The sequence below is a fragment of the Canis lupus genome, chromosome 4 (genome assembly GCF_048164855.1).
Source record: "Canis lupus baileyi chromosome 4, mCanLup2.hap1, whole genome shotgun sequence".
NCBI classification, from domain to species: Eukaryota; Metazoa; Chordata; class Mammalia; order Carnivora; family Canidae; genus Canis; species Canis lupus.
The window spans coordinates 42,146,403-42,174,336 of NC_132841.1; the positions used below are offsets into that span (position 1 = coordinate 42,146,403).

Genomic DNA, 27,934 nt, shown 5'->3' on the forward strand with positions numbered 1-27,934 from the left:
AGACAGTAATGTCTGAGCTCTTAATCTTCGCCCGACCCTATGCAAGGAGCTCCGTATCCATCCTTCGTGTTTTCATGTCCTTACAACAATCTCCCTTGGGTCCCTGGTGGTTCAGCCAACACTGTATATGAAACAGGGTCCTCCCTCCCTCTACTCCCTCCACACTGAGTTTCCTGCCTGGAGATGCTATTCTCACCCACTCTATGGATGAGAAAACAGGCTGAGAGGGGTGAAGGCTGGCCTGAGATCTCAGAAGGAGGGAGTGATGAAGCTGGGATGCACGCCCAGACCCTACTGGACTCCAAAGCTCAAGACCTTTCTGTGACATCTATCTGCCTCGCAGAAGTGTGACAGGCATTGAAAATATTTTAAAACAAATCCCTGGGTTTCTTGTTCCATAGTCTCCTGGCCTCTGGGACCTCATAGCGGTCAGATAAATGATGGGAGTTTGGTGCTGAATTTTGTTCCTACACAAGTAGTATCCGAGGATCTGTGAGAATCAAGGCTCTGGATGTCAAGGTCCTGGGCCAAGGCTTGAAGACATGGCCTGCCCAAGACTGGTAAAAGGCACCCAGACCCTTCCCTGCTAGAAGGATGTGTAACTCATGTGGCCTTAGACCTGTGTTCTGGGACTTAAACACCAATCCAGCTTTATCCCCTAAGATCTATACCCAGAGATATCATTCCTTACTGCTCACCCAGACTGATATCTCTGGGAGCTGGGCCAGATGCCTGGACCCCTTGAAGACAGGCTACTCATGGGGAACTCTGAGATGCGAATTTGCCCACTGAGTCAGGAGAGACCAAGCAAGTCCTAGAGCAGACTCACTGAGTACCTTGGGGTCCACCCATACCTTACTACAGTTCTAATCACAACCCAGAGTAAAGGTTGGGAACTACAGCCCCTGCCTATAACCAGAACCTGAGATCCAGATCCAGTGGTGGAATGTGAAGGTCTATGGCTCAGGTTACTTAAAATCTTTCTTCCACTCACAACAGGATTTGAGCATCAAATAAAAGAAAATAAAACTCATCATTTTCTTTCTTCTTAACCGCATCCTGTCCCTTCATTCCAATAATCAACTTTCTCACTGCTGGGGAGGAGGCCTGCATAAGTCCCCTATGGCGCAACATATGTCAGCGCCAACTTCACATGGACCTATTTGACAACCGTCCCGCTGGTGAGACTGGGCATGTCTCAGCTAGGGAACAGCGGCTATCATGCTTTCTAATCCTTGACATAAGCTCACTGCTCCATCACACCTTGACAGCGCCCTCAGCTCCACAGCGGCTCCCAGAGCACAGCAGCACCCTGTGTGATACCCTCGCTCCTAATGACTCCCCCAGCCACCAGGACATGAGCCCTGGGAGTTTTACCGCTTGGCAGCTGGTGATTCCTTTTGGCTTGCAGAGGTTTACTGGGGTAAGCAGACAGAGCACTCTCCCTGATGATGGGCTCCAAGGTCTGCATCAGCACTGTCACCCGGAGGAGTGTGTGAATGTGTGAGCACACTTGCTGGGTGCCCACAGTTGCACAATTGCCAGCCGTCATGGGAATGGGAAGAGCTTCCCAACATTTCCACCCAGACAATCCAGTCACCCCCACCTGTGAATCTGACTCTCCCTTCTGCTCCTAGAGCTTTCCAGGAGGAGTGTCCTGGCACCTGGAGCCCCAGAGGGGAGCTCCCCCACGCCGGGGGCCAGCGCCCACTCTGGCTCCCTCCTCTGCGTGTTCACGATATTCACACCAAACCTCCCGCCAGGTTTCTCACTCCTCTAGCTGCAAGAACCTGCCCTTGCTCCTCGTGAAGAGGAGGGTCCAGGCCAAGGGAGGCAGGTGGTACACCCCAGCTCAGCATGCAGCACCCCCAAATCCAGTCAGGGGAACAAAAGGAGGAAGGAGGTGGCTTACCTTTAGAAGGTCGCCTTTGTTTGGTTTGCAGAGACGAGAAGGTGCCCATGACGGCCCCCATGGCAGCGAAGACTTGTGTGCGACTTGGGACCCCTCGCCCTGCCCCTGCCCTCCCCTGGAAAGAAACCAGTGTGGCTCCTCTACTCCGAATTGGAGGAGGACACAAAAAAGCACCCGGCAGCTCGCCTGCAGCTTGGTATTCAGCGAGCGTGGGGCTGGGGCGCCGGGAGCCTTGTCTCCCCTTCTTCAGCCCCGCACATGCACTGACTCACGGCCGGGCGCTCCCCGCGAGCCTTCGGAACCGGGCCGGGCTGTTCGCGCGCCGCGGGCCCAGGACGCTGCCCGCAGCCCGCGCGGTGCCGGCCCCCGAGCCAGCCGCGCTCCGCCCGCCCCTGCTGCCGCGCTGCGCCCCGCTGCGCTCCCGGCGCTCGGCGGGCTCTCGGGGCCGGGACCAACCATGAATGAACAGCGCCAGGGACGGCGCGGGGCGGAGGAGGCGGCGGCGCGGGCCGGCGGGCGACCGGGGGGCGGGGCGGGGGCCGGGCCCCGAGGGGCGTCCGCAGCCGCAGCCGCAGCCGCAGCGCTGCCCCCCGCCCCGCGCGCCCGCACCTGTGAGCGCCGCGCGCCGGGGCGCACCGACCCGCGTGGGCCGGCGCCTGGCGGGTGGGCTCGGGGGGCAGCCGCAGACCGCCCCGGGAGAGCGTGCGCGCGCGCGTGTGTGTCCCTGCGTGCGATGCACTATTTCACCTGACTTAAAGGAAATCTTATTTAATCCACCCTCCGAATTCATCGGGTGGGGGAAATAAAGTCTGCGCCACCCAGGGAGAGACGGAAGATCCACATCTAACTGAGCTGTCGTGGGAGGAAGGGTCCCCCCTGCTCCGCCAACACCAGGGCCACCTTCTGCGGACTGAGAATTGGACAGGGTAAAGGAGCCCCTTTGGGCCCTTGCTTTCTCTTGTTTCTCCCCTCACTCTCTCCCTCCTTCACCCTCCCACCTCCTCTCAGACCCCACAGTAATTTCTTCACCATCAGTCATGGGGTAGACTGTGAGTTAGTGCTGAAGGGGTAATGGCTGAATTTGGGAAACAGTCTCCCTACTGTGAGTTTTCACTCCAGATCACACAGAACCCCAACTCCTATCTCAGCGTCTCATGCAAAAGGGCAAAGTTTGGGTTCACCCCCATGGCTTCTCCTCAGCATCCTGTGATGCCGAAATGCAAGGTCTGCTCCCTGAAAGCCAGGGGAGGACCTACGCCTCATCCAAGTAGGAGCTGCCTAGGTTCCCAGTATACACTGTGCCTGCAGACCACAGGTCCCCCAACATATGGGCTCACAAACACACACATACATGTAGTCAGTCACACGAAAAAATAGAGGCACAGTCCCACAAGTCCACACAGACACGCTCAGCCCATCATACACTCATAGGATCATCCGCAGGACCTCACACAAGATCCAGACACAGGAACACAGAGGCACAAAGGCATACAAACAGTGCGAAATGGCATTGGAGTTACCAACATTCACGTACACTCAAAGCCACACAGGCAAATAGCCATATTCCAGCCTACGGGGCCTCTCAGGTACTGTTTCTCCTCATTCCAGCACATTAGCTGCCCTTTCAGGGACAAAGGTGGCCTGATACTTGGCCAGGGACCCTGAGTAGTTTCCTTTACCTATTCAGCGCTTAATGCTTTCACAAATCCAAACACGTCATATTTTGTGCAACAGGGAAGGTGTGCTTAATAACATCTGTCCCTTTTATTTGCATTGCCGTTTGCTATGTATAACCCACATCACCTCCAGCCCTGTGAGTTAGACGGATCGCGTCTAATCATTACTGTAAAGAGAAACTGAGGCTTACCTAGGGTGAGGAATTTGCCTGAAGTGACTTAGCCAGAATGTGGGATTAGAACTTGGAGTTCAGGACCGTGTCACCACCTCCTATCGACAGGTGAGGACACCGGGGACTCCTGAGCCAGGGAGACCTCCTCTAGGCCCCGCTAGATTCAAAGCTTCAGCTCTCATACCAGTCAGAACTTATCTGTGTGTGTCCATGAGGACTAGAATCCTGGCTGATGGAGCAAGACTGCACCTTGCTGGAGAAGGGTGGAGCTGGGGTTGAAGCCAGGGGTCAGGAGAGGTCCCATCAGGATGGCCAAGACTCAAGGAGCAGAGGAGGGACTTTGCCGGAGAGACTGTGGTGCAGCCCTCTCGGGTCAGGCACCTGCTCATCTTCATACTACCTAAAGACCAGGACCAGCACTTGAGAGTTTACAGAAAGCTAGGATGCCATTCGTGCATTTCCTCTTCTTCCCCATTGCCATGTGAAAAAAGGAGAGGAGAGATGAATTGCTCCGTTTTAGAGATCAGAGATCTGGAGGAGTTTGTGACTGGCTGCTCCTAAGCAGTGGGAATAAAACGAGATCACCAAGGTGAAGTCCAAATCGTTGAGTATTAATTATGAGGCCCTTCTGTGGCCTGGATTCATCTACCAGTCTCTCTGCTCACTGGTGCTCCCTTTAGGGCTCTGTCCAAACAGGACCTCACTGGTGCCCTCTAGGGTTGTGCTTCAGGGCCTTTGCCATTCCCTCTGCCTAAAATGTCCCTCACCTCCTTCTCCTTCTGGTGACCTGCTGCCCATCCTTCAACATCTAATTCAAGTGTCATTTTCTCCAGCAGTCCCCTCCTGGCCCTGAACTGGTGCCTGCCCCAAGTTCCTGCAGCACTTGGGGCTTTTTGCCCATCAGAAAAGTCATTTCCTTGGTTTTCCTTGTCCCTTTCCTGTCCGTCTCTCCCTCCTCACAGAGGGTTCTGTAAGAGCAGGGACCACTATTGATTTAGCTCTACACTGTCTACTTAACCCCCTGTGCAGTCTGTGCCAAGTGAATGAATGAATGAATGAACTAATTTTCTTTGCTCACTCAATTATTAAGTAAAAACTGGTGATTACCAGATCATCCTAGCTCTTCAAAGGAAGAAGCACACTCTTCCAAGCCAAGATTCATTTATTCAACAAATATTTATTCATTCATATGTCAACCATGTACCAGATATTTATATGCACAACAGCTCCCTTGTTCCTGATGGTGTCCTGCACGGTAGGTATTATTGAAAGGTAAATGCACACACACACACTATATGATGCAGCAGACATTGCCCATGAGAGGCTAACAAAGAACACATCTAGGGAGGAGAGCACATCAAGAGAGAGATGACAACAGACCCACTCCTGCCTCTGGGAGACTTGCTGCAGAGAGCAGAGAATCATGTGGGTGATTTGTCCTGCTGTCCCCAACATGTACTCACTAAGGCCATTGTGCCAGCTCTGTCCAACTGGGGCTTCACTGGCTGTGGCTCCTTCTATCCTTGAAGGTGAGCTAGCTCATGCTCCATGGCCAGCTCTGATCCCTCCCTCACCTATCCTCTTACGGACTGAAAGTTTGTGTCCCCTTGAAACTCATATGTTTAAATTCATATGTCCCCTACCCCCCTGCCGCCATCCCGCATGTGTGGCTGTATCTGGAGATGTAGCCTCTAAAAAAGTAATTAAGGCTAAATGAGGTCGTAAGGATGAGGTCTTGGTCCCATGGGATTAGAGTCCATAATGTCTCATAAAAGCAGACATCAGAGAGTTCCCCCAAGCCCTGAACACATGACTAAGAAAGGCCTTGTGAGCACACAGGGAGCAGAAGGCAGCCATCTGTAACCCAAGGGGAGAGCTCTCACCAGACACCCACCCTGTTGGCACCCGGATCTTGGACTTCCAGTCTCTAGAACTGTGAAAAAATACATTTCTGTTGTTTAAGCCACCCAGTCTGTGGCATTGTGTAATAGCAGCCTGAGCTGAGTAATACACACCCACGGTGCCTGTCCGTGCCCTCAGAAAGCTCTGGAGGCAAGGCCTTCCCATCCCTCTGACATACACACCCATGTAGGGCTCCTTAAGTTCCCCCTGGAAGGCTGTTCAGGGAGGAAGGGGTGAAATGGTTAGAGACCCAGAGGGGTCCGATGAAAGCATGCCCGTGCTGGGCTATGTAACACACAAGCCAAGTTTGCTCCCTCCCCTCTTCTGGCATACACTCACTCAGCCACGTTTCTTTCCGTCCTTGGGGGCCTGGGCAGGTCACACGTGGAGGCAGCAGTGTCAGATGAAGAGCACGGATCTGGAGGTGCTGCTGGATCTGGGTTCCGATGCTGATTCTGCTGCTTTTTAGCTGTGTGACTGACTTGGAGCCTGATGAGTACTTTCTCTGAACCCTACTCTCCCCTTCTGAGGACTACATTAGCACCTACTTTTTAGTGCTGCTGTGAAGACTTGGAGGTGATGTAAGGCCCTTAGTAGGTGCCTGGCACATAGCGTGGCCAGTTGTGGAGGACGGACTGCCACTATCACTGTTGCTGTGGGCCAGGTATCGTGCTGGGCTAGAGGGGTGTAGAAATGAGTCAGCCACAGCCCTTCCCCTTGGCTTCCATCTTTGCTCTTCATCTGTTTCATAGGAAATCTATTCTCAGGGTCCCCATCTGGTATTAAAAGACTCAGATTAGTTAAGGAAGGGAATGTGGTTGGCACCTGATTATGTGCAATTCAGCACTATGCTAGCTGCTGTCTTGTACCATTTCCCAAATGTTCTGCATGCATAAGTCTGGCCGCCTCAAATAGATCCTGAGTTTTTAGAAAGCAAAGCAGGCACCCCCTCCCTGCCCCCACCCACCATGGCTTAGTCTGCCCCAGGACATCCTAAGTGTTTGGCAAATATTCAAGCTGAGATTATCAAGACAGGGGAAAGGGCACCATCACTTAACCCTGGGATCAGGTCCCACTTCTCTTACTAAATGTGCATCTGGGCCTGGGTTGCTTCTCTCTGAAACATGAACCAGGTCCGTCCTTTCAAGGGTTGGTGTGAGGATTGGGTCAGATAAAGTAAGGGGAAAATACTTCATTTCTCGGTAAAGCACTTTGCAAATGTCTTTTATCATATTTCTGTGCTGGGGCTTATTTAGTTATACATTCATTCAACAAATATTTATTAAGCACCATCTACCTGCCAGGTACCATTTGAAAGAAAGGGACCAATAATGAACAAAAAGAGGCAGGAGTCCTGTCCTCATGGAAATGGTGGGCTAGGATTGAAGACAATGAGATCCTCTTACCATTACAAACTGTGATCGGGCTGGGGAGAAAGAGGGAGCAGATGAGTTTGGGATGAGGTGGGGTGGGTGATGCTCAGAGAAGCCAGGTAGATAAACCTTTTGCAAAGTACAAAGTTATGTCACAACTAAGTATAGATCCTCAGAAGGCAGGGAGTTAGATATAGCTTTCAAGTCAAGGAGATCAGGTTGCAAATGCTGGGTTTGTTTTGTGACCTCAAGCCTGTTATTTGACGTGTGAGAGCCTCCATTTCCAAAATCTGCAAGCAGAATAATCCCACCAACCTCATTTGCAGGGTGAGGCTGAAAGTGATCACGATTACAAAAGTGCCTGGCAGAGGGTCTCCTGCCTAGAACACAGCCTTGGCTCAGAAAATGCTAACTCCATTCTTCCGTTTCCCCTTCCAGTCTTCTTTGCAAGCAACTTCTTCCCCACTTTCCCAGGAGGAAGAAAAGATCTTGAAATAGGACTTGGGCTTGGGAAGTGCCTCCCCAGGGCCACATCCATATGCATCAAGCATGGCCTCATCTGTCAAGGTTGATCGTGACCCTTCAGGGAGCAGGACTGATGCCAGGGAAGCCAGGTCACAGGCTCTGCCTTGGGTGTCTTGATGGCTGCACTGCCCCAAGGGTTCCCCCTTCATGCTCCAGTGCTGGAACAGTCTCTGCCTGGGGCTGAAATGAGTTCAGACAGAGTGCAGCCACCCACACAGCCCAGACACTTGCAGCACAGCCCTTCCAAGTTACCCAGTTCCAGAAGGGGGGGGGGATGACATTCCAGAGCATCCTGGCTTACATTATCTGAAGCAACATACATAATGTGCCCTGGAGACCAGAGGGGTCATGGGTGCCAACCCTAGGCCAGGCACAAGGTCACTACTTCATGAAATTGATCAGATGGCTCTCTGGGGGTGGATGGAAGGCTGCGTAGAAGAAGGAATGGTGGGGAGGGAGGTGGATTCAAATACGTTCAAACAAACAGTTAGGTATCCAATGAAACCTGTGAACCTTCTTCCCCAAAATAGCCATGCATGTGTGAACACGCACTCACACCTTGCATAAAATGTTATGGTGTTCACGACTCTCCCACACGAGGCACATCCATGGACACCTAGTTAAGAAACTCTGTGCAACAGGGGAAAGATGATAATCAGGGATTTGATTCAGTCAGTTCTTAGCTGTACCACTTGAACTTCTCTGAGTCTCAGTTTCAACATCTGTAAAATGGGTGTAAATAATTGTGCCTCTCTCTTGAGACTGTTGTAAGGATTACATGAGAAGAAGCATTCCAGGGCTCTAGTGTAATGTCTGGTAAGGCTCAGGGAGAGGTGTCAGTCATCGTAAACAGCCTCATTACACTTCATTCACTCACTCATTCATTCATTCAGTCACAAGGTAGTGAGTGCCTTCTGTTCCATCACACCCTGAGATGGTCTCTGGGGCTGCAGAAGTTTATGCTCACTTGCTTGGGGAACTCAGAGTCTAAGGGGGCAATGGGCAGGTAAGCAACTCACAACCCATCCCAGATTTCCCCATGAAAGAGTGGGAATGACTTCTCTAGGTCTGCCACTGAGAAAACCAGCCCGGGACTCTGGCTGAGCCGGCCAGCCCCACACAGTCCTGGGAGAAGCAAAAGTTTGGACTCAGCAAGGCCAGGGACCTAGAGCAACCTAGGAGGACAAGGTCAGGGTGGAAGTGGGGTGGAAAAAGCAAGACTGGAACTAGGTAGAAATGGATGGAGTTGCAGGTAGTGCAGGTGAGAGTCGGGGCAGACAGGACTGAGAGGGAGTGAGGGTGGCCCTGGAAAATTGCCATGGTGGTGACACTAAAATGGCTGGGGCAATGAGGACAGAATTTCAAAAGTGTCTGCAGAACATGGATCCATGATCTCCTTGGGTAAATATGCAGGAGTTTGGCATGTTTACTCCCCTCCTTTATTCTCCTTAGATTATATGATAATTACCTTAACAGTGGTAGCCATTGTCTTTGGGATTTTCACTAAGTACCAGTTTGTTCCTGGTCCTATTAATTGTTTCGTTAAGGTAGGTATCGTTATTATCTCCCATTTTATATATGATGCAACCAGAGCACAGAGAGGTTAGTGATCTGCCCAAAGCCACACAGCAAGGAAGTGGTGGAGCTGGCTTTGAACTTAGGTGGTCTGATTCCAGATCCTATATTCCCCTTGGTTCCAAGCCCTCCTGCGGCTATTTTAACTTCCTTTTTCAGCACTGTTTCTCTGGGAGGTAGCAATTCACCAGGAACTCACAGGTATGGTGTAGCTTCCTAGAGCCAAGGGATAGATGCCAAGGGGAGGTCACTGGGTCCTGGCCCTCTGGCTGGCAGTTGTGGCTCCTATCCATACCTTTTCTGCCAGGCGGCTGCAGCCATACCCATCTGCCTATGGAAATGCGAATGCACACAGAGTCTGTTTTCCCTCTGTGACTTCTCCAAACTGAAGACCCCAGAGGAAGTGAGCAGGGGAGGAGGGAAGGAACAGCAACCATGCTGGGTGATGATTAGTAATAATGCCAGAGATGAGCGCCCCTGGCCCTCCACGGCCCGCTGAACCTGTCAGCGCTGGCTCCCAGCTTCCCAGCTAGGCGGCTGCTGCCACAATTGGAGCCTGAAGAGGGAAAAAAAAAAAAAAAGTCTGAAGCAAGGAAGGAGGAAGGAAGGAAGCAGGGAGAAAAAAAAGTCATTGTCGCCTTGATACCAAGGGCTGACTCTGGGACAGAGCTGCAGAAATGAGGCAACATGAAAGTACAAGGTATCAATGGATGCTTCTTCTATTGTTTTCTGTGACCACACACCCTGCCTCACATGTGAGATCTGTAGCACTCACTGCCTGTGGCAATAAGACACAGAAACGAAGGGGCCACCTTCTTGAATTTTGACTTACAAAGGCTCTGGTTTGAAAAAAGGCATAGAAGAATGTGGGCTCGGAGACAGGATTTGTCCCTGACCTACCTCAGGCCAAGCACCATGAGCACTGAAACTCCAGACTTGGGTGGAACCCAGGGGTCAGGGAGACCCTGTCCCTTTCCCAAGCAGTGTCTGGGAAAGTGGACCTGACCCCAAGTCCCCCTCCTGGCTCTGCCACTCCGTTATGCAGCATAGACAGTGCATATTCCACTAGCCTGTGTGTGTTTGCTCAGAAGGGGCTCCTGACTTGTTTCTCCTAGTGGAGTCCGGCAAGGAGAGAAATCTCTCCTCTGGGCTCACAAGGGCCATGGCCCACCATGCCCCAAAGAGCAGGTAAACCTTGGTTGTAGGCCGGGGGTGGGGGTGGGGGGCTCAGCTATGACCTGGATGGCAGAGTAAGCATAGAATGCTCAGGAAGCAGGACATCCTGGGGCTGCCTGCCTGGAGAGGCGATAGGCTGCACAGCAGAGGTTGAGCCCACCCCACACCTCCATGCTTCATAAGCCCTCAGAAGATCAGATAATGCTGAGAAGATCGGGCTCTTCTGAGTTTATTGAGATTTCCTTTTTGCCCCCCACCCCCACGAAGAGTAGGAATTTGGAATAGAAATTAAGATTGGCAATTTAAGAAACAAGCCAAGTAGCGCTTCTGGCACACCAGAGGAAGTGGCCCGAAGTCCTTAGCTATCTGTAAACATTCCTCATAAGACTCCTGTCTCGGCTCTCTCCTCCATTTTATACGTTAGCAGGCCGAGAGGCAGAAGTGAAATCATCTGCCCAAGGCCATAAAACCGGAGACAGCTGGAGAGTCAGGGTTGGAACCCATTTCTGTCTATCTTCAAACCACGCTGTTACTCAGGAAAGAAAGAGGAGGAGATCAGTGCAAAAAAGAGAAGAAGTGGGGAGGGGGGAGCAGTGCCAGGAAGAACAGGTGGGATGAGGGGGTGTTCTCTACTTGAGGTCCTCCCAGATGAGGCCCTGGGTCAGAGGAGAATGCCTGTGAGGAGCCTGTGTCTTGGCTTAGAGGGCTCCATGGTGGGTCACAGGCCACGTGCACTGAAGCTGGCACCCAGGTGGCCTAGCTTGCAGCTGTCGGAGTGGCGGGAAGGGTAATAAAGCACCTCTGAGAACAGGAACACCATCCTTCCTCCTGAGCACCTCTGGGAGCCTCCTTCCTGAGAGGCCAGTCTGGCCTTCTCTCCCACTCCCTTGCATGGAGGCCCCCTTCCTGGGAAGCCACGAGGCATTGCTTTGACCACAGTGGCACTTTGAGATGACTGTGTCTGTTGTCCCTTCTTGTCCTGGCTGGCCCGTAGTGAGCAAGGGGGTTGGGCACTCTAGCAGGTGCTGGGGGAGCTCATTGACAGTCCGGGCTCTCTTTCTCTGGGTTGGCATTTGCATGCTGCATTAGTATTCGTGCCCGCAGCTCAGGGCTGTTCTGGATGGAGGATGCTATGCAGATGAGCATCGAGCCTGGTGTGTGATAGGGACCTGGTGCAGTTTGCTGCGAATCAAGGCTGCTGAGTAAGGGAAGGCTGTGGGAGGCTGCAGATGAGACTGGGGCTCCTCGCCTGGTTCCCACATTGCCAACCCCTGGAATCTGCCATCTATGATGTATGAGCTCCCAGCCAGGTCCTCCAATGATCCGCCAGCACAACTGAGCCCGTGCTCTGCCCCAGCTGTCCTGTGGTGGTAGCAGAGAAGAAGAGAGAGGTGAGGTGGGCTCCATCCTGGCCCGTAGGAAGCTCCTGTCCTATGGGGACAGAGTGTGACATACAAGCCATTTGAGGACTGGGAGATGGGCCTAGAGCAATCAGCTGAGAGACCACATGAGCTCAGAGAAGAGATGTCTGATTCAACCTGGGGGAAGAGTGGGGGTGGTGAGGGCAGTCAGGCAAGGCTTTCCAAAGCAGAAGACGCTGGCACTGGGTCTTGAAGACTAAATCAAATCTGGCAGCCAAACATCACTGTAAACACATGACTTGGTTCAGGGACCTTCTCCTCAGCAGCTCCACGGAGCCACAGCCTAATTCCTCTCGTGGGAATGTCTCACTGGCCAGAGCAGCCATGCACCACTGTGCCCATTTATGGATTCCCCAAACCTAGAGTTGGACAGACTTTGGAGAAAGCAGGTCCAGGCATCATGTGACAGATAAACTTGTGATAGATGATTGAAGTGAGCAACTGAGTCATCCAGAAACATCTCCAGGGCTGGAAGCCACCTGGCTTCTGTGTGCAACCTGCTCTAGCGTTTTATCATGCCCAGAGCTAGGAGGTGCCTCCTAACAGCTCACCGATCTGCTAAACTGAAGGGGATTTAATATTCTCTTAATATTCCAGAAAGCAGGGGATGGAATGCCTTGCTAAAAGCCTTGCTTTATACAAACTGCCAGAACCACACAAAGCCCTGACTTCCCCAAGCTAAGCCCTCAGGTGAGAGGGAAAGCCCAGGTTGGTGGGGGGGGGATATAGCTGTTTTCTACAGCGGCAACTGAACGGCTAGAGTGGGGGTGGGGGTGGCTAAGGGATTGACCTGCACCCTGGGCTCTAATTCTGAATGTGCACATTTTCTCGAAAACTCTTATTCTCCCCAGAATAGTACCCTTTCTTAGAGTTATACAACTCAAAGCTGTAAAGGACTTTATATGCCACTCTACAGATGGCCAGGGGAGGGAAAGATGTTTGCTTAGGGAAATGTAGGGAGAGAACAATAGAGTTGGGCTCTGGAAAGGGTCTTTCATATTTTAAAGTACTAAAGAGGGATCCCTGGGTGGCGCAGCGGTTTGGCGCCTGCCTTTGGCCCAGGGCGCGATCCTGGAGACCCGGGATCGAATCCCACATCGGGCTCCCGGTGCATGGAGTCTGCTTCTCCCTCTGCCTGTGTCTCTGCCTCTCTCTCTCTCTCTCTGTGACTATCATGAATAAATAAATAAAATCAAAAAAAAAAAAAAAAAAAGAAACTAATCTCTTTAAAAAAAAAAAAAAAAATAAAGTACTAAAGGTTGTCCCCAGCTGTCACAGCCTCTTCCAGAAACAGATCTGAATTTGTTCTTGGCTTTCTAAGAAGCATAACTTTAATAGGCACAGGAAATGTGCCCAAAATGGACCTCCCTCCCCTTTACTGAAATTCCCTCGAGATGAATATCAAGTAAAGTTTATACTACAAATCTCTGGAGGAAGTTGGCACTGACGTGGAATTCAGACTAAAGTTTAAATGACTGATATTATAAACCAGATTTGCTAGTGATCGGGAAGGGTGGCGATTAGGAAGAAGTAAGTGCACAGGAGAGTTGAACTGGATTGAGGAGTGGGGACCAGCAGAGTAGTCTGGGCCTGTAGTAGGCCTCAGGGAGGTGGGTGTGCATGTCTAAATAATAGTAGGAGTCCTGGTGGAGAACCTCTGCATTAACTTCCTCTTTTCTTCTTTTCTTTCCTCTTCTCTTCTCTGCCCTTTTCTTTCCTCTTCTCTTCTCTTTTTTTTCTTCACCACTGCTGAAATGTAGTCTGGTATGATGCATCCATCCATCCATCCATCCATCCATCCATCCATCCACCCATTGATCATTAATACATATCCCCTACCCATCTGTGATACCTGCCCCTGTTGTAGGTATGAGGATATACCAGTGACCAAGACAGACCATTTTCCTGCTCTCCGTACCTTCCATTCTCATAGGGAAGGGACATCAGGACAGTGCACAGCACAGAAGCAAATAAATCAGGTTACATTTGTTGGTGATAGGCACTCTAAGGAGGTACCAGGAGGTGGAATCCTTACAGTGGGAGAGCTGAGGGGGACAACCTGAGATAGAAGGCCTTGCTGAGAGAGGCAGGGTCGATTCTGAAATTTGAATGACAGACAGGAGTTATTCATGCTTAGGATTTAGGGTAATAGAACTAGACATGAAGGCCCTGCAGAGGGAATGTGTGCTGGGCAGGCTCAAAGCACAGAGGGAAGGGCACTGGGGCCGGGCCAAGCAGAACAAGGGAGAAGGTTCCAGAGCAGGCTGGGGAGGCTAGGTTGCACAGGGTCTGTCATCCTGGATGCAGTTTGGATTTATGCTAAGAGCAAGGAGAGGCCATAGGAGAATATATTTTCACTTTTTATTTTGAAAAAATGATAGACTCACAAGAAACTAAAAAAATAGTACAGAGAGGTCTTCTGCACCCATCATCTGGTGTCCCCCAATGTTAACATCTTCCATAACTATAGTCTAACATCAAAATCAAGAGACTGATGTTGGCATAATCCACAGACCTTGTTCATATTTCAGCAGCGTCACACCTATTCATTAGTGTGTGTGTGTTCCTCAGCCGTTCTAGCCCATCTGTAGGTTGTTGTAACTACCACCGCAATCAAGATACCAAAACTGTTCCATCACCACAAAGAAACTCCGTTGTGCTTTCCCTTTATTGTCGCCCCACACCCCTGTGTCCCATCACCATGCGAGAAATTCAAGGTGGGGAGTGGGAAGATCGGAGAGCTGTCAGCGGGGGCAGGGACATTAGCCTACCCATCTTTGGAGGCCCTAGAGGCCTCTCAACAGAGCAGGTTCAACATCCATATGGATGGTTTCAGATGGCTTCACTTTGCAGTTGAAGAGCAAGAACAGAGAGACTGAGCAACTCTAACAAGATCACACAGCAGTACTCAGGGCTTATGGGCTGTCTCTTATTTGGATGACTGTGACAAGTCTGCAGAGCCTGGTGTGCTGGTCACAGGGGAAACCAAGCGTTGTGGAGAAAAGGGGCCTCTCCCCAGGCTACCACTTCAAGGCCTCAATCCCCAATCTCCTGTACTTCTCTATCCCCATGGGTGGAAGGCTCTACTACCTATCTGAAACAGGTGAGGGATCCATGAGAAGATACATGCAAAGTGCCAGGCATAAGGGAAAATCCTTTCTGCTGTCAACATGCCAACATTGACCCAAAAGTACTGGAGAGAAGCCTTTGCCCTTCCTCCACCCTCCTCTCCCATTTCAGTGGGGAGGCTGGAAATGGTCCCCCTGGGGGACTGGTGATCAGCCCTCAGATCCTGTAGCTCAGCTCGTTCTTCCAACTGCTCGGCTTGTAGGTCTCAGCTCTTGCCTCCCTCCCACCCCCCAGCACAAGGCAGGTACCCCAGGCTGTCTGCACATACCAGAGGCTCCCAGTTCTCCATTTGCTCTGCATGGGACTCAGTGGCCAAGCTCTGGAGGCTAGAAGTTCTGCACCATCCCCCAGTGTGTCTCCCAGCAGCAACAGAGGGGGAGCCTTCACCGCATCCAGGCTCTCCATCTCTCTCTCCAGTGGTCCCTGGGAAGGGCGTTTAAACTCTGAAACCAAGCACAGCTCTGCACATAGCATTCCTGCCCCAAATAACGTCCCACTTCATTTAGAGTGGTCTGCTCAGAGCTGCCCAGGGATGCAGGGGTGTGGGAGGGCAGAGGACAGAGAGGAAGAAACAGGGTCAAGCAAGATGGGGAAGGGGAAGGACCAGGTGGCTCCGGGGCCTTCACAGGGTGCTGAGGGAGATCAGAAGGGTCAGCCCCCGCCCGGGGGGCTCCTGCACAAGGCTGTGAGCCCAGGCCACCCTGCTCTAGGCCTGGCCTGAGTTCCCTCAGCCACTGACAGTCTCATGCCTTCTCTGACCACAGAGTTGCAATCTCCACTTCCTGCAGCATGGCTTCTTCTATCTCAAGGAGAATGTCCATTCCTGGCAGCCATCCTCCATCCTGCAGGGTCAGTGCTGAAGTGACGGGTGGGGTCTCGCCCTCCTTCAGTGCCAGTGCTCCCAGGCTGCTCAATCACCACTAGGGGTCGTGGGGTCACCCTCCCTGCCTGGCCAGCCTCCTGCCCTCAGGCCTCCGGGGTAGCAGGCACATCCTTCCTCCCTCTGACGCTAATGAAATCTTCCTTCTGCTCAGGGCTCAGCCGGACTCAGGGTCAGTATTTTTACCCATTCAGCCGTGCCTTGTGCTCTGGCTCTGGAATGACACCCCACACCTCATTACGAACAGTCCGTCTTGGCACATGAGGAAGGTTTCTCTACACCATCACCCCTCGGAGACTTAAGAAGTCCTCCCATCGCCACAAGGACTATTGATCCAGGGCCTTGTGCTGGCATCTGCTCACGTGAGTGCCCTTTCCAACACACACCCTCAGGATGCCCTTCTCAAGCCTTCATCCTGTCCATGTGAATCCTGTTCCTCACTCCAGACTTCACTCATGTAGCACCTCCCCCAAGAAGCCTTCCTTGATTTCCTATACCATCTCTTCCACATTCAGAGACCTTTGATTCTTTCAGGGACTGCTTGCTTCTCTGAGCACCAAGCACCAGGCACTGGGCTTGGTTCCTTGTAGGTGCATAAAATAAATGGGGAGTGGGTGACTGCATGAATGGATGAATGAGTATGCACTTATACATCTATCCTCTTCCTCTGACACTTAGCCATATGTTATTTGGCTTTGCTTCTTAACTGCTTCACAGAGAATGATGATGGAAAGCCCCTGAAGAAAGTGACCTTTTCCTAAATGTACTTTATTCATCACCCAGGCATGTTGAGCAAACCTCCTACTCTGCACCAGGCATGAGGCCTAGAGCAGCTATGAGCTTGTCTCTACCCTTGAGAAGCTCTCCCTAATGTCGTGACTTCTGACTTCATGGGATTCTTGAAAATCTGATGAATCTATAACCCCTCACCTCAGAAACACACACAAACACATCCACACCCACAGCTATACCCACCCACAGGTGGGTAAAATGTGGGGTCCATTTCAAAAACTGAAATCGCCAGCCACAGTTTAGGAATGCCTGATCTGATGAGAAAGAGAAACAAGTTAACATCTCTTGCTCAGGGCTCTGCCAGGAGGCACAGACAGCGTGTATACTGGCGAACACAGAAGATGGGATGATTAACTCACTCTGAGTGGGATGGAGTGTCTCAGGGAGGCTGGAGTCAAGGAGGAGATTTCAGAAGGGCTGGCTTTCGAGCAATGAGTAGAAATTTGCTAAACGTGTGCAAAGGGAGAGGAGGAGGAAGGTGAGGCAGCATGTGCAAAATACAGAAGCAGGTTTCCAGGAGCTGGGGGAGGGAGGAACCAGGGTGACTGAAGGGCCGCATTTCTTTCTGAAGTGACAAAATGTTCCATGATAGGATAGTGATGATGGTTGCACAGGTTTGCGAATAGGCTAAAAACCCCTCAGTTGTATGTTTTAAGTGGGATGATTTTATGATATGTGAATTGTGATGGTTAATTTTACGTACCAACTTGCTAGGCCACGGTGTCAAGTTGCTTGGTCAAACACCAGTCTAAATTTTGGCGCAGAGGCATTTTTAGCTGAGATGAACATTTGACTCAGTAGACTTGAGTAAAGCCAATTAATTTTCATAATGTGGGTGGGCCTCATCTAATCAGTTGAAGGCCTTAAAAGAGATGGATGTTCCCCTGGGGAAGAGAGAATTCTCCCTCCAGGCATGAGCTGCAATATCCTGGAGACGCTTCCTTGGGTATCCAGCCTGCTGACCTGCCCTGCAGATTTCTAATTTGCCAGCCTTCACAATTATGGGACTCAATTCCTTGAAATAAATCTCTCTCTCTCTCTCTCCCTCTCTCTCTCTCTCTCTCTCTCTCTATATATATATATATATATATATATATATATATCTCATATATAACACTGTTATATAGGGATACCTGGCTGGCTTAGTGGTTGAGCATCTGCCTTTAGCTCAGAGCGTGATCCCCGGTCTGGGGATCGAGTCCCACATTGGGCTCCCTGTGAGGAATCTGCTTCTCCTTCTGCCTATGCCTCTGCCTCTCTCTCTGTCTCTCCTGAATAAAGAAATAAAATCTTAAAAAAATAATACTGTTATATGTAATAACCAATATATTAATATGATTGGTCCTGTTTTTCTTGAGAACCCTGACTAATAAATGAGTTATATCTCAAATTTAACATGCTTGCTAGTGGGGGGACTAATTCAACAAAAATGGCACAACCATAGAACATAAGTGGGCAGGAATGAACCAGTGTGGCACACTTGGGGTATTGCAGGCACAGGTAGGAAGAAGCTGGTCGGGGAAAGTTAGGGAGGCCCGACCATAAACAGCCTTGATGATCACAGTATGGCTTTCTATTGCCTGTAGGATAGTGATATATTAGTTAGACTTATTTTTGGTTGCAAGCAACAGAAACTGACTCTGGCCAACTTTAGCAGAAGGAGGAAATTATGAGAAGAGTGTGGAGACTCCTACACCCAGAAGAAGCTTAACAACTAAATCCAGGAACTGCCAGGATTCCAGAAGTCATGGTTATGAGTAGGGTCTCTTCAGGATAAATCCATTGCCACTACTTTTTGTTCTAGGTTGCTCAGTTTGAAATGTACAGTCTCAGAAGGCAAAATTCAGTGGCCTCTCTTGAGTTCATATGCCCAACCTCTAAACTGGGAGGGCAAGACAGGAGCTGTCATTTGACCTCTCTGCCAATTGGGTGGTATCTTGGGTGCCTAATCAGGGTGCTGGATATCAGCAGAAGCGCATGGTATTGGGATCCTTGCCCAGCCAATGACAGCGCTAAATGATCTATTAAATGAGCTGGGGCCTGGTGTTCTGAATTGAGTTCCTGGGTCTCTATTACAGCAATGACACTGCTCCTACCCCCAGCTGTGTCAGGACCACAGGTGGCCTGTTGAGATATTTAGGGGGAAGACTGGAGCTAGACAGGCCTTGATGCTTCCAGATGTACGGACTTGCTCAAGTCACTTAGCCTCTCTGAAACTCAACATCCTTGTTGTTTGGGACAGGCCACTGTACCTAGCTCTAGGTTTCTGAGGAAAGGTAAATGAGAAGACATATGGGATAAAGCCTGGCTCGGGGTCTGACAATCCCAAGGGTCTGTTCTTTGTTCCAAGGATTGTCTCCAATCTTGGCAATGGTACTGTGTCTAGAAGAATGACACAGGGGGTCCTGTCCAGTCAGTTTTCAGTTAAATTGAGACCAGCAGTGATCTGAGGCTGGGCGTGGGGCCAACGGTGTGGGTCTTGGGGCAGGGTTTAGCTGTTCTATCTTTGAGCTCCTGGCTTTCTCCTCCTTCATGTACCAGACCCAGTGGAAGCCTAAAAGCTGCCTACCTTCCTCTGAGACTCAGTAGCACCCACCCCTCCTCAGCCCCTTCAGGAAGGGAGAAGAGGCTCAGCCCCTGAGAGGCGGAGGGTGGGTCCCGTGGAAACTCAGACCTGCCCCAGCTCCTTTGCAGATTCCTGGAGGTGGTTCCCAGAATAGTCCCTGCAAATCCACAGGACCCTGAAGGTGGGGTGTGTGAATGTGTGTGGGCAACATCAGCCACCCTCTTTGTCCAGACCCTGGGTCCAGAGCTGGGCTCTGTGGGCTTGGCTTTGGGATATGGAAGGAGGAGTGGTGAAGGAGGGAACAGAACCACCCGCTGGAAGGAGGATGGGATTCTGCTCTAGGCCCAAGGCCAGGGGCCCTGTCTGGACCAAGAGTTTTGTAGGGCAGTGAAAAATCAGCTCTCACTCCTGTTTGGTATGGTTGGAGATAGGGTGATGGGGTGAGGGGTTGCAAATGGAGGAAGAGATGGAGGAAGCTGGAAAGGGAGCCAGAGCCAGAGAGATGGAGTGAAGGAAGAAGAGACAGAGGGAGGGAGAAGAAAGGGGGGGGGGAGAGAGAGAGAGGAGATTGAGAGAGAAAATGAGTGTCTGGCCTTGGAGGTAGAGGTGGAGCTGAGTGAGGCCCTGTGAACCCAGTTATTGCAGCCTCCCCAAGATACGCATGTGGCAGAGGGGTGTGCTGGCTAGGAGTCGCCAACCAGGGTTCAGGGAGGGGCTGCATGCCTGGTTAGCTTGCTGGCTTGTTTTCGCTCCCTGATGTATGACAGCACTAAATGATCTATTAAAGCAGGGTGAATCCTACAAATGCTTCCGCCCCCTGCCGCCCCCTAGGGAAACGTACTATATTTGTGAGGTGACTCATCCTGCTGCCACAACCCCTGGGGATCTGATGCAGAGTGCTTGTCAGGAGTGCACCTTGAAAAGGCCACAGGGACGCGGTGACGGCCCCGGAGGGGGTGAGTGCGGAAGGAGAGATTCAGATGAGTGGGTTTATCAATCCCACTGGGGTCTGTGTGAATCCAAAGGACTGCCAGGGCAGGAAAGTGACGGCAGAGTGCTGCTGACTAGTCTGTTGGCCTGAAGTGACTGCTTTCCTGCTGCCCCTGTTGGACGAAGTCCCACTGGGGGACCAGAGAACTTATCTAAGAACTTTTTGTTTCTCTTGGAAGCAAAGTGATGAGGTGGGAAATGGCTGTTCTCCCTTCTGGTTGCAGCTTCACCCCCATTTCACGCTGCCTTGGTACCGCCCACTTCTATCCTCTTGCATTTCCCGGAGGCATGATGTTACACTTCTCAGTGCGGTGTTCTCATTCTCATTATAGCCTGTCGGGCCCAGTAGACTGACAGCTTCCTGCGAGCAGGGATGGCCGTGGGCTTGGTGGGCTGTGGAGTCCTCAGCATCACGGTGCCCTCTCAAGAAGCACTTACAGAACGAACGGACACTAATGTGCCTATTTAGGAATCTAGCGATGCTGAGATCTTATCCCACGGAGGTATCTTTTACAATCCTTTTGCAAATGAGGAAAAGGAAGCTCAGAGACATGTAGCTGCTGACCTGGGAAGGGGAAGAGTGGGGATTTAACCTAGGATTGTCTGATTCCGGGGTCATCCTAACCATCACTCCAGAACCTCATGGCCCATGCAAATCATCATTGACGGACATTTGCCTGAGTTTTGCAGTGATTTGTACTTTCCTCTTGCATGCTAACTCCAAATAACAATGTTGGTGTTTTTAAAGAAAAAAAAGCAAGAGAAATGGTAGCAGACAGGAGAGATGGAGAGGCTGGATCAGCGCATTTTAAGGGGACTCAGAAGCTTACCTTAGGCAGATCTGAGCAATATCCCAGTGATGATCACAAGAGAGTACAAAAGTTGCATTTCCTCCTGGAGTGGCTTCTGGCTTTCATCTTTTCAGTCAGATGGTTCCCAGCCTTGGGTCGCCCTAAGTTATTTCCCCCATGACCCAGCTGGCTCCCACCCAACAGTCACCTGTAATTTCTGGGCCTAAGTAGGTGTAGTTCCAAATAAATACCCATCTCAACAGCCTGCAAATGAACATTGTCACTGCCCACACTGTCCAGACTTTCACACACAAGACCCCCTTTTGACCCCATTCATCCTTGGAAATAAGACTGAACAAAAGTGAAGAAAATTTATTTCTCCCATCTGATATTTTAAATTTAGAATTAGGCTCTGGAATAAGGCTCCAGGGGTCACATGGAGTCTAGTTATTGCCTACTTGAAATACTGTATGATCAGATAAAACCTTTTAGGACAAAGAGATTGGGACAGCAGTAGCAAAATGCTTCTCCTAATAAGTATCCCAAATATATGGCTATGAATGTCACTGAGGCTGTGTCAGTAGAGGGAGAAATTGGTGAGAGAGGGCTTTGGAAGCTATTATAATTTTGGAGTTAATAAATCTCTCTTTCCCTCACCTTCTCCTCCCTCTATCTCTCTCTCTTTCTGACAGCCTTGGCCTTGGACATTACTTGACTCTCATAGCATACTAGATAAAACCTTCCATAATTCTGTCAGGATTCTGTGGATTTTTAAAATATCACTACTGAATCCCCAGCAAAGAGAAATTATATCAGAATCTCAGGGGACTATGGTTTTTGTCAGGAGGTGTGGTTCCTGAAAACACCAACATCACATATGCCTGTTTCTGAGCTCTACGATTAATCAGTTGTGAGTCCTTGAGAAATCACTTCACTTACCCAATCCTTGGTTTCTTCAAAGGTAAAATGAAGCAAATAATTGTACACATTTCATTGGACTCTTATGAGGATTTTATGATATGATAACTGTAATGAGCCTCATACTGTGCTGGGCATTCAACAGAGATTCAAAAGGTGGCCATTGTTTTAATTATTGTTATTCCTGCTAATAAACATTGACTAATACTTGGCTAAAAGTCGACCCTTCCTTGGCCTCCTTGGGGAAAGGACATAAACTTGACCTGAAACATTTAGAGTTATGGCAGGTTGATGGAGCAATGTTGGAGGAAGACAAATGGCACTGCAGAGGAAGTATCTTGTGCTATCTCAATGGTAGACCTCTTCTCAGAGTGGATTCCAAGCACTCTGGAATCAGTGAAAAGATACAGTGTCTTTTCCTGCTAACAACTCTCTTAAAAAGCATTAACATCTTCTAGATTCTCAATTGGCCTAACATACCACTGCTAGAGGGAATGCCAATACATCACGCTTGGTGGAAGATATAGATTGCAAAGCATCCCGTCACCACAGCCAACATTCTGTTAACCATGTTGGAGAGAAGCAAAATGCTTTAGCAGTTGATAAAAGACTGGAATTCCAGAAATTCACTTTACTAAATCCATAAACAAAGAATAAGACTTAGAAAGAAAGGCTCAAAAGCAAGCAATGGCAATTGCACTTCACATCTGACCATGTGGGCTACTCAGAAAACAACCCCAATGTAGATTTAGGCCTTTTCACTATAAAATCAACTATAAACAACCATCATTATGGAAGGTGGGTGAGGTTAATCTCAATGTTTCTTTCTGTCCTAGTATCTCTAATAAATAATATAAATCCCTAATAAATAAACTCCTTTACTTATGGTTATAGTTATTTATGGTTACTTAACCCTTCATTAAAGTGGACTCAACCGTATATCTACATTCTTTAATCAACTGACTACAGATGAATGAAAAACATACAAAATTTTATATCTATTTATTTTATGAATATAAGACAAAAGAAAAGTAAGGCACAATTTACAGCTTGGATGAGAGGCTAAACTGGCATGTCATTGAGAAAATCTATTTAAAACTTTCATATCAGAACAGCATAAATGAACAATGCAATAGTTCTATTGGAAGCACTGATGTGAACTCCCTGACTTTAAACATTTTTCCCATCTCTGTGGCTAAAAGAGACCACGGCAGCAGCAGCATTTATATCCAGCCACCAACTCTCAAGTGCCCCCTGATGCTCAGATTTTAACTCTAATAACTTTTCCCCAGTGAAAGAAATAGAGCTCTTTGGAGGGTCACCTTAGGTAGGAAGGAAGTTCCTTTTGTGCAGAGAAAGTAAGGATGCTCTTCAGAATGCCACCGGTTAGCTCTGAAAGGACCAAAAAGCTTGATTAAAGAGGCTTCCACTTAGTCAGGCTCTGGTAATTTGAGCATCAAATGAGATTGATAACTATAATTAATTTAAGCACATGGTCTCTTGTGAAGGGCCATAAGTTCCTAATGAAGCTCAAAAGAGAAAAAGTTGATTTAAATTGTACAAAACATGGTGAACATGATACAGTTTCATTTTATATTTTTTTAAATAGCTGCCAATATGAATGATCTTGTTTCTTCTATTAAATATATGTTGGTTTGTTAGGTACCTTGGCACTTTTCTCAATCCTTGTAAGGAAGAAAGAGTGGATTTTGAATACATCTAATAGTTATGGAGAAAAAAATAGAAATTAGTAGTAATGCACAGTAACAGGAAGGAAGCAATAAAGTGGTAGGAGACCCTGAGTCGGCTAACTATCTTCATGAAAACAGCAAGATGCTGACTTTCTATCCCTGGTTTTGCAGGAGATGAAACATCATTGGGGAGAAACTTCTGGTCACAGAAAAGAACATCTACATGAAAGGCATGGACTTTCACATTCTTACTGAAGCCACATTTAACAATCTGTTAATAGTAAGCGTAATAATGTTGGAAGACTCTTTATTGGTGTCCCAAATAAGGAACAGTGACCCCCAAACGCTGGCCTGACATGATATTGTTTTTCTTTTGGTATTAGAAGAACTCTGTAATCAGAGCAGAAAATAATTTTTTTTGCCCTAATTCTAGAAACTGCCATATTAATTCTAAGAAAGTAACTCTGAGAAACTGTAAGTATAAAAATAATGAAACATTCCACCTATATCCATGATCTTTATACTTTGTAACAAGTTTAAGAGCAACTGTAAGTCTGTATTTTTCAGTCCTGGTGATTTTTTGTGTGCATTTTGGCTGACTTTTTAGGTGCTTAAAGCATTTAAGGGAGTCTGACACGTTAAACTTAGGGTTTTAGTGAAAAATTTTGGAGACTGTGGGTAAATAATTTTGTAACAAATGTTCATAAGTTTGATAAATTCTAATTGGTTCAAAGTTTAATAAGTTTTGATTTATCGATGAAGTAAATAGTGTTTGAATGTCAAGGAAAGATTGTTGAATAGATTCATGAGATTGGGAAGTTGAATATTATGCAAAGTGTAAAGAGGTGTGTATGTGGCTCCCTCCTGATGACATATGTCCCACAGGCATGAAAGGACTATCAGTGCATCACAGCCAAAATTCCAGAGCCTCTGAGAGGGCCAAAAAGAGAGGTATCATCCTCATGGAACTGCACTATGATCAGAAGGGACTGAAGATTATTTTTGCCTTGGGGCATGCCACACTGTGCTTGCATTTCACGTGAAGATTCTTAGAAGTGGAGAAGTCTTCATGTCTCAAAGGAATTGATCAAATGGAGCTTTTCCAGGTCCTATGCAGAAGATGAGAGGAATCTTTGGGGCAGGAGTCCTAACCTCTCAGTCAATTGTCTCTGGTGCCTTACCAGTCCCTCCCCCGAGGTTTGTTATTATTATTATGACATTGTATTGTATATGTTATAATATATGATTTTATCTGGTATTATTATTATTTTCTTTAGAAAAGCAGTATTTTATCATATAGGCCTGTTCAGTGCCTCCAGCTGGTGACTTCTTCAAGATGCCCCCAGGCAATAAGTCCTAGTTTTCTAAGCAACCAACAGAGAGAGGTCCCCTCTGAAGGCTTGCCCCTGCATGGCCACACCACATATTTTGAATTCTTCTGGTTTGATGCTTCCTTGACAGGTAACTTGCAGTTCCACTTTTCAAAGTCCAAAGAAAATAAGATTGAAACATCTGGGGGGCAAATGCCCTGAAAATCCTGCCAACCCTTTGCTTTCTTTTCCTTTTCATTGACCACCTCAAGAGTCAGGCATGAAACTCAGATCTATATTGCTGTTTCATTTGTAGGAAGTGTTCAGCTGTCTGTGTCATTTTTATTCACCCTAGGCACCTTGAAAATCCCACTGAACCATAATCTTGAAAGCTAACACCTTTCAAGAACCTTTTCTTTTTTATTTTAGAGCTTACAAGTATGTCCTACTTAAAAGGAACCCAAGATGCCAAAATTCTCACCTAGAAACTTAGGAATGCAGGGAATTGTTCTGACAATGCAGAACTGGGCTTGACAGGGAGATGGTGCTCCTAGGAAAGTGAGCATGGAAAATTGGCCTTGGAGTTGCATGGTCTTGCATAAGCCCTCCAGCTTGGGCTGAGTTTGGAGTCTTCAGGATCAGGTTGTGAGTGCCTCGGAATTGGGGGGTTAAGACCCCCTCTTGAGAACAGCAGAGGAAGCATTCCATGGGCCTGAGGGATCCATACCCTTATCAAGACCCATGTCAACAGCAGGTACTCTCCTGCGACTTGAAGGCCAAAGAAGCTTTTCCTACTATCATAGGTGCTGTGACTTCTCCTATTCCATTGAAAAAGCCAAATTAAAGGGCTTCTGTCCTTTGCCTGTGTCTGTGATACCTTTCTAACCATCATCCACCAAAGTTTAGGATGAGTGTGTAATAACTAAACAAGGAACTTACAAAAGATACCAAAGGAATATGATTACCAGAGAGTCTATTTGCGTAAAGCACCAGCTGTTACCTGGCCTACTGGGCCTTCTATCATTCAACCCCCACTGCCCTTCTAGATGCATCTTGACCCCTGAATTCAACCCCGCTGCTTCAAGCCTCCAGAAGGTGCTAAGATCCAAGTGACACTTTTTCTCTGAAGCCTTTCCTGACCTCCGACCACAAGGTGACTTGTTCTTACCCTCCTTGAATGCATGAACACTGGAGTTTTTGTCATGTTCTATGGCAAATGCAAACTTACACATCTCTGAAGATGTGAATTCTGAGCACAGGGCCATGTTGGATTCATCTCTATCTCTCCAGTGGCACTGCAAGAGGCCCACACAGCAGCATTCAAACACATCTGTTCAATGAATGAATAATGACAAGAGCCACGAATGACTCTAAATCAGGCTATCAGGTAAAAAGTTAAGAGCCAAATCCATGAAATAAACAAGTGGTTGTCTTAGACTCGTAAAAAAGAAATATTTACTTTCTGGTAGATATAAAATCCCAAGGGGAAGTTATAGGTCCAAGTAACGTATAGGAAATGTCCTCATCTGTGGGCCCAAGGGAAGGCCATTTATAACAAAATATTTTGCATTTCAAAACTGTCTTTGTGCTTCGTAATTGATGTTGAGCATTACTGCTAGGACGTGGTCAGAATATTTTCGTTTTTCTTGAATGTGAAGAATTTGAGGCTCTTTGCTCCATAAAAGGAGTGATGTGTTAGCTTGTGGGGTAACAATGCTTTTCTCAGAGAACGGCTCTCCAAAGCAGAAGTCAGCAGAAAAACAGGTAATTTTATTTACCCAAATTTGCTTTAAAATCAAGATTTCAGGCTATTAACCATTTCAGTGAGTCATACCACTGTACCAAGACTATAATTTAGAAACAAGTTATTTATTGAAAGGTCAAAATTCAAGACAAATTACAACATGTCTATTTTTTAAGGCTAACCCAGAATCTTTTCTGTTCGTTCTGTTATCAACAGTATGCCTTTAACTGGTCAGCCATGAAGAAGAAAATAAAAACCCAGATTGGAACAGAGACAAGTCTGCCATCTAAGGTGAGGACACTAAAATAATTGAGTCAGACTGTGGAGGAAAAGAACCTGTGGGCCCCAACAGGAAGTAAGAGGACAGCTCTACGCTTTGACCTTTTGTCATCTGCCATTGTGACTAACCAGAGAATTAGCGCCTGATAATTTGGAACTGCAAATTAGAAACAAATTTAAACCCAAGCCAACCCAATAATCATGAAATCATCTCCCTGACCCCAGGAAGGATGGGGTCACAGCCACCCCTGAACCCATCATTGGAAAGAGGGCGTCCTGGATCACTCAGGATTTCACTCTGAGCCGAGGGTAGGGTTAGCTTCCCTGGGGGATGGAATAAAACCTGGGTCTGTTAGCAGGGAGGTAAGAAGGAAAGGAGGGAAGAAATGGAAGTGGGGTGCATAACCAGGGCCTGCTCCAGCCCTCTTTAAGTGCCCTTGAAACTGCAGATAAAAACTTCCCAAAGGGGCCCTTACCCCAGTTGTGTTAGGGAGTTGTATCCAGAACAGAAAGATATTTTGAGAGTTCTTGTAACTTTGTGACTTTCTCTTTTTGTTTTCTTATTTTTATCTCCTCTGTTTCCTTGTTTTACCAGAAGAGAGAATCCTTAACTTAGAACAACCTAAGAAAAGCTGCCTGCTTGCTCCTGGGACAGCAGCGTGGGAGACTGACTGTCTCTCTGGGTCTGAGGTGGGAGGCAGGGAGGCTTCTCCCCGCAGAGACCCTCCCCTTCCATGGAGGTGGTGGGGGGAGGGAGGGAGCAGACCTGGCCTGTTCAAACAGCACTCAGCTGGTGTGTGGCACACAGTAGGTGCTCAGAGTGAGGCTGACATGAATGTATGGGAGTGGATATGATACAGAGGAAAACAGGGCAGCAGAAGAGAAAAGCTTTGAGATTGGTCAGAGCTGGGTTTAGTTGCCAGCATTCCTATTGACCTGGCTGTGTGAACTGGGACAGGTCACTTATGCTCTCTGGGCCTGTTTCTTCATCAGCAAAATGGAAATAATACTGATGACCCCAGAGGAGTTCTTGTGGGAATCAGAAATCATCGTACATAAAGCTTACAGTAGGATGGGGCCTGGCACTTAATAGGTACTCAATAAATGGAAG

At 48.5% G+C, this 27,934-nt stretch overlaps 1 protein-coding gene across 3 annotated transcripts in view; it reads right to left on the bottom strand.

Moving 5' to 3' along the window:
- KCNIP1 (potassium voltage-gated channel interacting protein 1) overlaps nucleotides 1-27,934 on the bottom strand; it is a 339,153-nt gene that overhangs the window by 208,669 nt on the left and 102,550 nt on the right. Inside the window, exon 1 of one of the 3 annotated variants that reach the window (XM_072824192.1) lies at nucleotides 1,913-2,287. The exons of 1 other annotated variant lie outside the window; for it this stretch is intronic. In XM_072824192.1, the coding sequence (XP_072680293.1) occupies nucleotides 1,913-1,973 (61 nt within the window). In that variant the 5' untranslated portion in view covers nucleotides 1,974-2,287. Of the gene's footprint in view, nucleotides 1-1,912; nucleotides 2,288-27,934 lie in introns of those variants that run through there. One more of the 3 variants, XM_072824194.1, reaches the window with a different exon arrangement.